This window comes from Platalea leucorodia, assembly GCF_965183815.1.
Source record: "Platalea leucorodia genome assembly, chromosome: 4".
In the NCBI taxonomy this organism is placed as follows: domain Eukaryota; kingdom Metazoa; phylum Chordata; class Aves; order Pelecaniformes; family Threskiornithidae; genus Platalea; species Platalea leucorodia.
This window is the reverse complement of record NC_138826.1, coordinates 113,909,183-113,924,329: the sequence shown is the minus strand read 5'-3', so window position 1 is coordinate 113,924,329 and position 15,147 is coordinate 113,909,183. Positions and strand designations below refer to the sequence as shown.

At 40.7% G+C, this 15,147-nt stretch overlaps 1 protein-coding gene across 1 annotated transcript in view; it reads right to left on the bottom strand.

Moving 5' to 3' along the window:
• The window catches only part of RELN (reelin), a gene marked incomplete at its 5' end in the record, with an annotated part of 297,323 nt that overhangs the window by 41,897 nt on the left and 240,279 nt on the right, over positions 1 to 15,147 (bottom strand). The window contains 10 exons of the mRNA XM_082311058.1: positions 1,268 to 1,497; positions 4,025 to 4,127; positions 4,210 to 4,381; positions 5,809 to 5,991; positions 8,554 to 8,638; positions 10,072 to 10,249; positions 10,345 to 10,485; positions 11,942 to 12,215; positions 12,435 to 12,623; positions 14,584 to 14,742. Of these exons, the coding sequence (XP_082167184.1) occupies positions 1,268 to 1,497; positions 4,025 to 4,127; positions 4,210 to 4,381; positions 5,809 to 5,991; positions 8,554 to 8,638; positions 10,072 to 10,249; positions 10,345 to 10,485; positions 11,942 to 12,215; positions 12,435 to 12,623; positions 14,584 to 14,742 (1,714 nt within the window). The remainder of the gene's footprint in view (positions 1 to 1,267; positions 1,498 to 4,024; positions 4,128 to 4,209; positions 4,382 to 5,808; positions 5,992 to 8,553; positions 8,639 to 10,071; positions 10,250 to 10,344; positions 10,486 to 11,941; positions 12,216 to 12,434; positions 12,624 to 14,583; positions 14,743 to 15,147) is intronic.

Here is a 15,147-nt window from a genome sequence, read left to right as displayed (position 1 = left end):
AAGCTGCTCTGCAGTGCTGAGTTTCGCTGGCTATCAGCAACTGGCATCTGGCCTGGCGTGTTGGGGAACGAATAGGAGGGAAAGCAGGCAAATGGGACAGAAACACTCAGGAACAGAGGACTAAATCGAAATAACTGGAAGGTTTAAATGAATTAGGAGTCTGCATAGTCAAAATTTTCATATGGAGGGATGCATTGATAGTTGGGTAAAGGGTCAAAGAATTCTTTTGGGCAAAAACAGAAAGACAAATGAGCTGCTGCAGGAGATGGTTACCTATTCCATGCTTGAAATGTTAACTGTCATAAACCAGAAAATTCAAGTTTAAAATTTAAACATTTTCTGCAATTACTAATCATCCAGGCTTTCCAAACTTGGTTCTCATCTCTTATGTAGGTCTTTTCATACTTTTAGAGGCACATATGGGGCCACTTATTTAGTGGAGGGCCCATTGCATGCAGTGGTTTCATAAATACTCAGTCTCGTAGTGGCATAGACTCATAAAGTGTCATAGTTGCATAGCTCATTTTCATTCATACATGCTACAGTTTAATCCTTAATGATGTGATCTTTTACATAAACTGACTTGATGCTAGAAGACAGTTTTCCCTGAAAAAGTAAACGGTACTGTTTTATACTTTGAAAAGTTACATATTATTATGCCTGCTAGCATGTACTGTTTTTCTGTGCTATGTATCTGTTATCATCCAACCTAGTTTGTTCCACAAACTTTAAGTTTTTGAGTGATGGCAGCAGTTAATTTCTTAGAATGGGAGAACTTTGCAGCTACAAGAGACCTTGAGTATTTAGATCAGTCCATTTCCTTACACTGAAGCAGAACTAAGTTTATACTAGCTCACATTTTACTGTATTTTCTAATGAATCTGAAATTTCATGCAAGAATATCCTTGATGAATTCAAATGGCTAATGCACTGCAGTAAAGAGCACTGAAGGAGCTTTAAAGATAGTCAGTTTTGCATTCATTTTACTATGCAACCCACTTTCATAAAAATGTCACCGATTAGATATATGGATAAAAAGGAAATTATCTGTGGTTACTCCACATTAGCATTAGGCACAACATATTTTTGGGAATCATCTGAACACTAACTGACATTCAGGACAAAAAGCAAAGAAAAACTAGTCATCTGGTCTGCTCTAGTGCCGCAGTTCTTACAGGCCGCTCTTGTGCTGAAAGAACATTTTGGGTGGAAAACAAATAAATCAAACCAACAAGCAGCTGGGCAGGAATAGGAGCTGGACACTTACCCACAGAGGTGCAGTTTTCCGAAGTGAATGACCTCCCTTCTCCAGCCCTGGGTGGTGCCCGCGTAGTAAGTGCTACTTGGGTGATGCTCGGTGGAGCACAGGGAGCTGAGGTGGCTGCTGCTGCTGTAGCACAAGGGGAGCAGCAGGTGCCAGGTCGCCCCCAGATCGCGTGAGAACTCCAGCTTTACCGGGTCGGTAGAGGAGCTATCAGTGGTGCAGCCGATATTGATCTGGGGACCAAGACATGACAAGCAGAAGATGACAAAGGGCAGGCTGCGGGACACCTAATCACTCTTCATCTTAGTCAGCCTCCCCTGTTTGGTACAGGATTTATTTAGCCCAGGAAAATGGTGATTTGGGAACTCATTTAACAACTGGGATGATGCACTCAGGACATGCACATGAACATGAACCTGTGCACATTGCCCTACCTGTCCATGGGCATATCGCACTCTGGTTTATCATAAAACGAATGTCATATGAAATCCCCAACTACTTCTAGTAAGAGAAAACCATAAAGTTAATTAGACAAAATCCCAAAGGAGCTGCTAACATTGCTGGAGCAAGTGCATCAGTTCTTGCAGTTCTCTAGCAGGGACTGAAGTGATCACAGCACCAAAAAAATCTGCATTTTTAAAACCAGAAATATTAAAACAAAATGTGCAAACTTTTTGTTAAATTGATGAGCTGCACTATGGTCCTCTTTTATGTTACACTTCCCAAAAGGAAGAAAGCTTATGCCACAGGGTGTGTGCTGTATCACATCAATATGTTCTTCAGCTTTCATACTCACTACCCATTTGCTCACATATAGCAGCAAAGCCCTAGGAGACAGCATTAAAAGAGTATCATAGCTGGGTTGGATTTAGATTCAATGTCACACCAAAACATAGTTTGGCAGTGTCAAACTTCTCAAGGTGTTCTTACAAGATTCCTGACGTAGAGAACAGTAGAAAAGGTAGAAAACCTACATGAACAGCAGTTCTACTACTGAAAAAAATACAGAATGATGTTTTGTATGGAATCTGAGACCTCTTAAGACATATTTTTTGCATGCCCCCAGTGAAAATTAGTCTGCTTTTCTTTCACACTCATAAGATGTTCTTTTAGTTTCAAATTGCTTATATAAAAGAAGAGGAATTAGTTCCCTTACAGGAAGGCTCTGTCATATAAAACAAGATGTACTATACTTACCATGCAATAAATAAAAACGCATTGCCGATGAAATACAAAGCCTGTATTGAAACTATGAAACATTTTTGGTTTTTTTACATAACTTTGTAGTGGAAAATAAGTGTCTTTCCAACATACTACTCCGTAATGAAAATCTATTTATTTCTAAAACCCAGTAATACTTAGAACTGTGCATGAATGTTGAAAATGTATCCTATGTCAGATTTCCTTCATCGCTCTTCAGTGCACATGAGTCCCATCAACCTACATTTGACTAGAAGGGCTGCCTACTCATCTGGAAGCTTAGAGAGATGCTTGACCCAATATAGTTTTTGACTCTTGAGACACACAGAGAAACTCTACTGCATTATGCATAACTTCTTCATTTATACTAATGTCCTCAAAAACGTGAGCTGAAAACAACGTTCTTACCACATATGGAAGTAAGCATGTAGATTTTATGAGGTTAATGCTCTGAAGACTTATGAATATCTTAGTGACCTCAAACATTTTTGTTCTACAGGCTGTAATCTATATTTCAAAACAGAAAATGGTTTGTATTCAATAATTTATGAAGTAGTTGCATGACAAACTGAAGCATGCATGAGTACACAGCTAAACCTAGTTTTCTTGGAAAACCCTTAGTATCATTTGAGTAATTTTTTTATAAACCGGTATTACTTGCTGTTTAATGCTACAACATGCTATATCTTTGTTAAAAGCAGCCTGGTAATTGTGGCATGACAATTTACAGGAAAGATTCTTTTACCGTTTCTTAATGACAATATAATGATCCCTCTAAACTAATACATACTAGGCTAAATGGTTACTCCCATCAGTAGCTGCCCTAGCCAATGCACAGTTTTCAGATAAACCAGAAACACAGTTTAGTTTAGACTATGTGTTGTCATTGGGGTGCCTGTTTTCACTGACTATATGAGAAGCACAAAAAAATACGCTCCTTATTTATGAGCTGTAGATAACTCCCTAAGATGGGATGAATTCAGGCCATCATGGGCAAAGAACAGCTTCCACTAGAGCCTTTATGAAACCACAGGCAGAAGCAAAAGGAAAGCAGAGCCTTGGCTTTCTGAGAAAGTACAACCAGGGCAGTTAAGACAGCATGCAGGAAAAATTAATCTCTGTTGTCACTGATGAAGTTGTAGCTCTCCACTGTGTCAGCTTGTGGAAATGCTGCACACTTATTCTGAGCAGGTTGTGAAGTGGCAATCTAGACCTTCGTTATATTTTGGTGCTTATCATCTTGTCTGCCAGTGGCGACTCTCCAACTTGTAGGACATGGACTTACTTTAATGCTAGCGGTACAAGTACATATGCATGGACAAAGTAGTAATTTAGGCAAGAAAATAGAAGACTTTGAAGCAGAAATTTCCCTTATCCGTGTGTTAAAATCTTCATGATACACCCACATGGGGGAAAGTAATATCAAAGCAATTACAGGGAAAATTAGACAGACTTCTCTGCTTGGCAATCATAACAGCTGGGCGAATACACCAAAAAGCAGAATCTGAAAAAACAGAACTCTCTAAGCAAAAAGTAAAGTAACTTTCTGAGGACAAGTACCTCAAATTGGATTATAGTGTTTTCATTTACACTCAGGTCCCTTGTTGTAATGGAGTGTTCTCCAACTTCATTTGAAACAAATACCATAGCCGAATCTTCTTCTCTGCAAAAAAAGTAAAGGGGTACTTTAGACTCAGTTTATTACACAGTCACTTTTTTCTAATGTATTGCTGAGAGATGCTTACGGGGCTCCCTTAGATGAATATGGGCAATAAAGCCCGATGTTTCCACCAGGATAGAAAAACCAGTTGTCCTCTTTGGGACCAAAGTCAAATGTATCCAAAAGGATCATGGGATTCTTTAGGTTATTTCCATCAATAATGAAGTCATCAATAATCCAGATTTCTTCTTTTTTGCCTATAAAGAAAAGGGGAACATTCCTATTAAGACCTAATACTGCTATTAGTAGAGAGCAGAATAGTAACCAGTATTTATGGATTACATTGAGAAGAGGGTGTTAAAGGAGTGGTTTCACTATTTTCATTTTCCATTAAAACAGTCCCCATACTGCTCTGCAGTCTGACCCTACAGAATTAACTTTTATTCCTCTAAAATTTACAGAAGTCACAGCAAACTGAAGAGTGAAAAAACTGTGTTGAACAAGTATCTTCTGTTTAAATCACATTTACTTTGAAACTCTAGCATCAACATCTTCTTTAATTAAGAATCATCTAAATGAGCAGTTGCTGTAGAGCCCAAGCAGCCTAAAAGGATTATTTCATTCTGCACCTTCTTCCTTGCACTCAGCAGCCTGTGTTTGTCTGGCAAGAGCTCTTTGAGGGAGAGGGAAACTCTAAATGACCTCCTCTCCAATGGATTATGAATTCAAATGTGTCGCAAAATTGGTGCTTTCAAACTCTGGAGGAGGGATTAGATTGCCAGATGTCTTGTGTAACTGTTTTTTTTTAATCTATCTAAAAGCCTTTGTGTTGACCAGAGAAAGTTAAATGGCTTCTTTTAAATGAAATTCCTACTTAAGGACAACGTCTGCAAGAAAAGTTTGGTTAAATATTTTAGGGAGTACCCATCAGAAGAATGAACTGGAACTGGATTCTTAGGACCAGATTCTTGAATTTGCTTTTTTATTAGAGGTACGCTAGGCACTTGCCTGCGTGGAATAAATTTTTGCTGTATCACTGTGTCTAAATGACTCCTGGAATTCTTTAGAGCCCTTAATGTCAGCTCCTGCAAGAGATGTGCTCAGAGCAACTGAGAGCAGAGGAGAGCTTTCTTCAGCTGGTACATCTCCTGTAATAGGAGGAATGAGCTGCCTTCCTCTTGTGGTTTGCTACAGTCCCTTACAACTTAATCAAAAGATTAACTGCTCACTACATAGTCTTTCTAAAAGGGTTTTTAATGACTAGTTAATTCTGAGCAAGGTAGGCCCAGTTCCCATCTACACTTGGGACACTTTTGTATAATTGGAGCATTCTAATGGGGCCTCAGTGTAAACGAGAATCAGGTCCATTAAAAATAATGAGAAGAACCTGAGTGAAGTTAACTTAATCAGTGTCGCTTGATCTCCCAATCCCTCCAGGACCAAAGCTGATGGTCTTCTGCACACAGTCAAGGGGTATTAGGTTAAGGTACTTTCACTTTAAAGCATACAGCAGCTTTATAAGAACAGTAAACATAACCTTGCAACAATTTTAATTGAAGGAGTTCAAATATAAGAAAACATGATTTAAGAGTTTCTATTATTGTTGAGTTCAAAAATCTAGCCTCTTACAGGTGCTGAGCGGTGGAAGTGTGGACCTGGAGTCCCATGGGTGTCTCTTCCTTACCGTTGTTGTAAGGTTGCCAGAGCCTGAACCGCGTCGCGTTGCTTTGGGCTGCGTAGGGCAGAGGAACATTAATAAAGAGGACGTCTGTAGTCTGCGTGAAGTAAAACTCATCTATCAGGTGCCAAGTGATGCCACCATTGACAGAATATTGCAGCAGGATGGAATGAGACCTCTCGGGGGTGCCTGGAGCAGAGAGGACATGCATTTACATTAATTATAATCTGGTTTTAAAAAGCACTAGCTCAAAAGCACTTTTTCAAATGTAAATACAGTTAGGTTACTTTGACATCTGCTACAGAGTATGGGCTTGCTTTAACAACAACTTAAGCTGTTGAGAGGTTATATGTGTATTAGACATACACATCTTCCTGTGCTTTCCCTTGCTTGTCTGTCTGCAAAACGCTAATGAAGTAGGGGCTAAATTTACATTGTTGTTCATTATATGTACGGTCACAGTTAATTTACTTAGATGAGAAGCTATCTCAGTGTTATAATTTTTTAGATTAGAACAAACCAGCTCCTTCTACCACAGACATTTTTCAGTAATTCAGTATTTATTTGCTTGTCGCTCCCAGGTACCAGACATTATCATCACCATCTGTAGCACCCACAGATAAAGACAGTCCTTATCCTCACAAATTTATAGTCCATGGCTCTGACTGCAGACGCTGATACGAGCATATTCATGCCCAGAAATCGTACAATTGATGTAAAGCACTGAAAATCTTTATTAGCGTGTTCTAACAACAACAACAAAGCAATACTCTGTGCTTTAAGCTAGGACTAAAAATCAGCAGTGGAACTGAGAGTAAAATTCACATTTTCTGACTACCAGTTCCTCATTTTTTTACTTAAAGCTTTAAAAAGCCAATAAAGGCTCTATACGGCCCTGTGTATTAACATATGCTGATTGGAGCCCAGCACTTGCACTTGGTGCTGGTTACCCTGCACAAGCTCAGTCCCCCATGTATGTTTGGCCTGTGCCTGACTTGCTGACCAGAAACATCAGCATCTGAGTGATGATATCTCTGAGCTGGGTTCTCACTCAGATAAATTCATGCTTTCTACTCGCCTCATCGTGCAGGAACAGTGATGGCAGTTCCCCAAAAACTCAGTATGAGGGCAGGAACTAGCAGCAGAAAAGGGCAAAGGGACAGTTTCTTAATCCTTGCCTCACTGTGCCTTACTGTGCAAGTTTCTCCCATGTTCCACTCTTAAATTAACCAAATTGGCTGAAGCCAAGGCACCTGCTGTGCACGCTCCTGCCCCACTCTGCTCCAGCACGAAGTCTGTCTTCAACCACCACACGTAGAACAGAGCAGGGAGGAGACATTTGCAGTCAGGAGCTGATTTCAGCTTATCTGTGGCAATTAACAGTAAACAACACACTGCTCTTAACACTTACAGCCGAGATGTGCCCAGCTATATTAGTTTGCATTCAGCATTAGGGAGCTTGTTCGAGTAAGTCCTGGATCCAGGCCCAAGGCTAGCAAGACATATAGATTTAATAAGAAAAGATTTCTCCTGGAGTTTCACTGCTTTACCTCTTGTAGGTCAAGTATCAAAATCCAGCCTTGAGCCTTTGGTTATTCCTGCCTTTCAGAATGATATTTTTACTCATCATATTTTTTAATATTTTGGCAAGGATCATATGTAGAAATATTTCCAAGGCATAGTTTTGTAAAAGAAGTCTTCACAGAGATTTTGCTTTTTTTGTTTTTTCTCTTTTCCATAAAGTACTTAAACAATAGTAATAAATAGCCAAATATATATGATTAAGCACCTATTAAAGGGAATCAAAGTTAATTCAGAAAGAGCTACACTTTTACTTGCCCATACAGACATTTGGCTAAGATGTTTATGTATCAAAACTATTTTCATGCTGTCCTTTGGCAAATGGTGAGTCCAGTCCCAGAGCGCTGAGCTTCCTGCAGAAGCTATGAACGTCTTCCACCTTCCACCAAAGGGAGAGGGGTTTTTGCATGTTGAGAGTTCAGCCTTGAAGCGCTGGTTCTACAAGCAATGCTGGGAAAAACTTCTGAGACTGCATGAGAGTGACTCAAATGCTCAACCAGCTTAGTGGTTCTCCACCGTGTCACTCCTGACTGGGATAAAATTATTTTGCAAGGCCAGAGATGGCAGGGGCTTGGAGCAGGGTAAGACTGAATCATTGGCTTGAACATGCTCATAGTAGAGAAACTGTCTCAAGCTTGTTAACACCAACTTGTAAACTTGGCTTGCAAAGTCTGACTATTCATGCACAATTAAATAGAATTATGGGGTTTTAGTCATCTCTGTGATACCTACTAGGAAGCCAAATGTTAAGAGCTTTTAATGCAGTGGACTGAAACTTGAAAATTAAAAACTCTGTAGTTCCTTATCTGCCCCTTAAGTAATCTACTATAGGCAGCATTTTATGACTTTAAAAACTGACAAATTCATTTTCCCCAACATATGGCAAAATCTCTAAAAATCTGGAGCTATTTTATATCTCTTGTCTCAAAGACTGTACTAGCTTTGCGGGTTTTGATACCACCACAGTTTACTCTTTTACTGCACAGACGGCCATGTAGGCTGGTAGCAAGGTAGGGATGATGCAGAACCTCAGACAAGTTCCCATATTATCTACCATAAACTGACAATCACACATGCTGAAGTTGAAAATGTAAATCCATATTCTTTTCTGTGATGCTACTATGTATGAATAAAGCTAGAGAAGTGATAGGAAATAAACAATGATCTTACCTTTGGCAATAAATTTAAATGAAAACTGGATGTACACGGTATTAGTGCAATCTAGATCTCTTGAAACAAGCATTCTCAGTCCTTCCTGCAAATACAGAATACATAGTGTGAATCTCAGTTCTCATTACTGAAGATGCTCTACATTGTCTGGATGTTGTCTGTTACTGACTGCTGGTGGCAGAGAAAGAGGCAGCTCTCTGTCCCACACCTTCTCCCAGGCAGAAAACGGAGATAGCTATAGCCTTGGCAAAGTGAGCCATAATAATGGAAAGGGCTAGATATGGGGGTGTGTCACCACCAGAGGCACAGCTACATGATCAGGTGCAGACACAGGTACAGCTCATTCAGTTCATGCTCTGAACCACTGTAGCCGACTTACTCAGACATTGAGTCCAAGGTAGTACACCCTATAGTAGCCAAGCACCCTAATTTCAGGCAGGAAGACTCCTCTCTAGGAGCTTTTTTCTGTGCCTCAAAAAATATTTTGTAAAAATATCCTCTTCTGGGGCAACCTCTTGACTTAGAGCAGTATGGAAAGGGAGCAGACAGGAAACCTCATAGCGGCCCCTCAGGTCCTGTCCATCTTTATAGATGAACCCAATGTTGTGTGGATCCTGGGGCCAGAGCCGGTCCCTGTTCTGCAGAGATCTGGCAAACTCCACCTCACAGAGCTTCCCTCTTTCTCAGACCCATTCCCTCAAGGGAACACCTTGCAGAAACAACCGATCCAAATTTTAGACAATTCACATCCTGTGATTTGTAATTTAGATGATCTAAAGCGGTTGAACTGGAGCCAAGGTTTTGCAAAGAACTATTTCTAAAGAATTCATTTCTACACCCAAAGTTATTAAACTTTGCTTTTCCAGGGCACCTGAATTCACACTGTCAAATGAAGACTCATGTGTGAACCTAAAATCTATGTGCTTATGTGAACAGAAGTATTTCTATTTATGTGTTTTGTTGAAGAACTGAGAAGTTCAGAAAATATGATATTTCCTGGTCTTTTTTAACCTCTAATTAACAAAAAAAATCCTTAAAGAGCTAGAAAACTTCCAAATGATAGAATTAAGTAAAACATAGGCTAACTACATAAACATTGATTACATAGACTACAGCGCTGACTAATCTGTATTATTCAAAATACTCAAAAGCCAATCAGGGGATTTCAAGACACAAACCCCATTGATTGTAATGTGTACTGTATTTCCAAGTCACTCACTTGGCCTCAAGAATCTCAGCTGCAGAGTTTCATTCTTTTCCTTTGGTGGTTAAGGAGGAATTTATACCATAAATGAAAGTAACAGCCAACAAACAGACGAAATCCATTTGTTCATAAAAAACAACTGTGACAAACACGGTGCATATTTAAGGCAGGAAAATACAAGAAAAATTAAAACATCAAATTCTAGCCTAAAGACTTTGACAGATAACATATGGAGGGAAACAAGAAAAAAATTACTTTCTGTTTTTAATTTTACTGATTTTTATTCATTTTTTCAATGTTAAGTAATCTCTGACCCCTTTAAAAATGAGAGCTGTTCCAGACTTGATGGTGTCACCATTCAGGTTTCCCCTCTCAGCACCGTAGACCTCAGGCCAAAGGTCTGGATGCAAGTTACCATTGAAATCATCCTTCAGGACAGACGGCAGAGGAATGACAGGGACGCAGTATGGACCACCAAAGCCTCTGTCACACCTAGCAACAAATTGGGAGGAAAAGGTGTTACCCATCTGGCCTAGATAAAACACAACATCCTTTCTATGAAGCAGCTTAAGCAGGTTGCTACTTACACACAACGACTTGCATCACAGATGCCGTGGCCTGAGCACATCCAGGGGCACCCTGTAGCCAGGACCACATTATCAATAGCCCAAGAATCAACACCAGAAGCATAGTTGTACTGAATCCATCTGAACCGTGTTCTGGGAGAGCTAGAAAAAACAGAGTGAATGTATTTCAGGCTTCAAAATGTCCACTCCACACAGTGCTAAATAATAAAAAAATCCCATAGACTTCAAGAGAACAAAAGCATATTAAGAAGCACGACTCTGTATTTGGAAAAGACTCATATTGCAGTTGAAACTGGGAGTTTCAATTTCTCAGGTTAGTTTTCAGGCAAAATTCCAGCAGACTCTAAAGGAAGATGCCCAAAGTGAAAACTGAGAAAGTCAACATTTCTGTGACTCTTGCTGGTCAGCGAAGTGGTTGAGCAGGAACCATTAGCTACATTAGCACTAACAGCTCCACGTGTTGCTAGCAGAGTTAAAACAATAGAATTGCTTCAGTAAACTAAGAAGCAATGAAAGTTCATTTATACTAAGTGTTGTGTAAAGAAAAAACGATTACATATATAGTATATGTATGTATAAGAATGTATGACTATATATGTACAAACATGCACATGCATACACGTATTTGCTGTTATTGCTGACTGCCTTGTTATTCTCAGATGAGGAAAATATTTGGGGAAAAAAAAAACTGTCAAGATGCTACGGGTTAGATGATCTTGGATTTGTTCAGGCAGGAAATGTGCTGTGGAGCTGATCCTAGAACAATGCAGAGAATTGTCCTCTGACTTTGAGAGGATCAGGATATCATTATATTTGTGAAGAAGACTCTTTGGAAGAACATGCATGGTCCTCTGGAGTGAACTATGGAATTAGAAACCCAGATGTGAACCCCAGTCCCAGTTTGTTTACTGTGTGCCCATTTTTACCACCATATTTTCTGGGTGATGAAATTCACAGAGGTAATGCGTAGGGTGCTTCGATGAATTACAGAACTATTCAGAATAATGGTAAGCAATATCATCGGCATCTGTTATTTCTAAACTAGAGCATGATTTTATTCAGAGAGACGGATGCCAGCATATCTGCCACATCCATTTACAACCATGTGATATCACTAGGAGGCAGGCAGAACTCTCCTCCCGGTCAAAAGAGTGGAGGTGGCACATCCAGTAACATGCGTTTTGACTTACTGAATGTCATAATTAACATCCCTAAATCTTGGATGACAAATAACATTATAACTTATGGGCAATGACAGAAAATACTTTTATATGAAAACATGGGAAAGTGCATTAGTTATTGCTTTTTACTGGGTAAATGTTAGAAAAGGTTGGTTTAACATTCCCGTTCTTGCTGTCATAGATTGTAGGCAAGACTTAAGAATTCACTCATCCAAAGTTGTTACTTCCTTCAGTTCCTGCGGTTCACATTATATCTGATGAAATATTTTTAAGTGAAAGTTAAAATTCCAATGGCGTGACAACACACATTTAATAATTTAAAAGACATGCAGAAAATTCCCAAGCTGGGCGATGTTTGCTCAAATTAGATCAGCAAAATCTGTATCATGCCAAACAGCCAGAAGAGCAGCACTCACTTGGTTGAGGGTGGGAGGTAGACCGTAATTCTCTTCCAGTTTTGGAATCTTTCTGAAGTGTAGACGGAGCTCTCGGTGTAGTGCTGACAGCCAATGGTGGGAGGGACGCACTCCTCTGTCACCAGGTGCCAGTCCCTCCCGTTGTTTAAAGAATACTGCAGGTGAATGCTATGGGAATTGCTGTACGGCTTGCTGCAACCCATGCTCAGCTCAAATTGCAAGAAAGTGGAGGCTGATACATGGAAATCCCAAGTCTCTGCATAACGAGGTTTTCCTAAGAAAAGAGAGAAAAACAACAACAAAAAAGTATACTTTATGCATATGCTTTCATTCAAATCTGTTATCTGTATTTTCACCTTTTTTTCAGCTTTCTCTTCCCTGCAGATTACTATATACTTGAATCTGTGTATACCTTCCATCTTGTAAAAACTTGACCCATAAATAATTTATAAAATAGGCACATACAAATGTAGCAATATTTGGTAACACATACCAATGTTTTCACTGAACATCAGAGCTGTATCCATAGACAGGCAGTCGATGTCTACTTGACCTCCTTGTATTCTGTACCAGCTTGCTTGTAAATCCACAGTTCCATCAAATTTATCCTGGAAGCCAGTCTGAGAGCTGTCATTCATCCCTATAAGGACATCGTCCAAAGCCCACTGAGCCGAATGCTTCCCTGTAAAAAGACGAACATGCAGGTTAGTGGAGTCCCTGTTAGTTATTTTTTATGCCCACATCCTGCGTTCACCCAGTGAGCAGTGCGCAGTCATGTAGACTGAGCACTGTTAAACAACACTAAAACATTGCTCAAGGATGAACTTGGACTCTAGAGTGTCTTTCTAGTTCAGACAAACACAGGTATTTCCCTCTTAATTTCTCAAGCTTCAGTGCCTTCATCCTCAGATGCTCTCCCTGTGTTTGAATGAGACACTCCCGAAGTTCCTAGATTGGGGATTTTCACTTTATGGGTCACAACCTCCCTGCCATTCCCCACACTACATTGGAAAGCCTTCTGTCTAGTTCCCAAGGTACCTTTTGTATGGAAGAGGATAGTACACAAAGGAAAATGCTGAAGGCTCTTGATATAGATGATACTTAAAGAAGTGCTCTTCACCTTTTCTTTGCTGGAAACCTCTCTTCTCTTGCTCTCCAGCCTACAGGCATCTCAGTTCACCATCGCCTCCAGCCCTTCATTTCAATTCACCTTTCTGCTGCTATGCTGAAAATATTGTCTTACTGTACAATTGCGACCCTCACAGAAGAAGGAAAGTCTTGACAATAAATTGTGAACTCGCAGCGATATGCCAGGACTTTTGTCTTGCCACTATGAGGAACGTGGGTCGTGGCTGATAGGGCCACTCTGAACTGAGTTATGGCAGAGGACAATCTATGAAGGAGTTAATATTTGTAATGAGGAGTGGTTGTCACCGATGGACGCTGGTATGGAAGGTGGTATTTCAACCTCCAGTCATAAACTCTCCCTCTTACTGGGACCTACAGGACTGCCATCAGGTGGTCTTAGAGTGACTGCTCCCAGTAGGGTCAGATGTCATCCAGGTGCCCCCAGAGCAAGCGGCCATGGGCAGGACACAGGTAGGGAGCAACAGGTCTGACATCGCACCACTCACCAGTGCAAATGATCATGGCAGAACGATGGTCTGTGGTGCACCAGTTGCTGCTCAGCATTTTCCCCAAATGAACTGGCTTCTTAACTAAATCACGTCCCTCTTGCCTTGGCTACTCTCTTGCCTAGTGAGGACAATTAACTCCAGCACATACATTGTAAGAAAATGTATGAATAAAAAACAGCCATCAAAATGATAAATGATATCCAAGAAGCTGCATACCATAATTACCTGAACGTAAGCTGTGTGCTTTTCTCCCCAAGGAATTGCTGTTAAAATGTACTTTGCTATATTTGTGACTATCACCTTATATTCCCGCAGGCATCCAGGAGCTGCTGCCTTGTACAAAGGCTAGACACTTAACCAGGACACTTTTAATAGTGGTAACGTGCCCCTGCGCAAGGTGGGAGCTCTCACAGTGGCTGTAGGTATCAGTCAGCACCAGGGTTTTACTTTCAACTGAGGATATGGGAAGTGGCTGAGTGGGCTTTGGAGGTGCAGCAGAAGGAAGGGAAGCAGGGCGCTGGGACACCAGAAATGGCAGGGGATGGGGGTCCTCCTTTGGAGTGTGGAGATACTGAGAGCCACCAGGTAGGCAGATTCAAAACCAAGTCATGCCTCCTCTTCCAAAACAGAGAAAAAGTGAGATAAAATGTGTAAGCCATTTTGCATCCCAGGTCACTCTATACTCAGGTAAATCCTCTAATCTTATTTAGGCTTTTCTGTGTAATATTCTTTTCCCCTCCCCTCTGTTATCTCTCAGCATCTTTGGTTCAAACTTAGTTCTTAAACAATTTTACTCTTAAGCCCACTATTCTGCTTGGTGCTATAAAAGAAAATCATGTCTGCAGAGTGACTGAGGAAAGGCTAATGCTCTTACAGCACCCAAACTGTTCACCATACTGTATTTTTGGTAAGCTGAGGTTTCTGCAGAACATGTCCATACTGAGAAGCATTGACATGTGGGTTGTGTAAAGCTGCTTAATGAATTTTTAGGATGGCGCTGCTTACCGTGTTGTGGCTGCCACCAGCGGAAAGCGGTGGCGGGGGTTTTGGCCTCCCGAGGTAAGTCTATTGAAACAACCTGGGGCTCCAGGTACGACATGAAGTCCAGCTCGCGCAGCAAATGCCAGGTGATCCCGTTATCATTTGTGTATTGAACGACAAGCCCTGTATTTAAAATTAAGAAAGGCAGTTAGTCTGACTGTACAAAGGGGGACAACTCTTCAGCCTGTACTCAGGAGCTGCCAACCCCCGTCCAGTGAACGTCACTTTTGGCACCTCCCCTACCCTTTTGGCATCTCCCGGTCTAGGAACATTTTGTGGACAAAGTCCTGCTGCAAAGGGTGACCTGGGCTCACCAGCTGCCACACGGTATCTTGCTTGTCTTCACCAGACTCAAAGGATCAACTCTTTCACAACCTCAGTGAAACTAATGATTGTACCACAGAAACCATAGGAATAATGTGACTTTCTTAATACAGTCAGTATTTATTTCGTATTGGATATCTGTGCTGTTTGTGTGGGGCACTAAGTTGTAATTCTGGTAGCTGGGCTCCCAGTATGGGTAGTTCA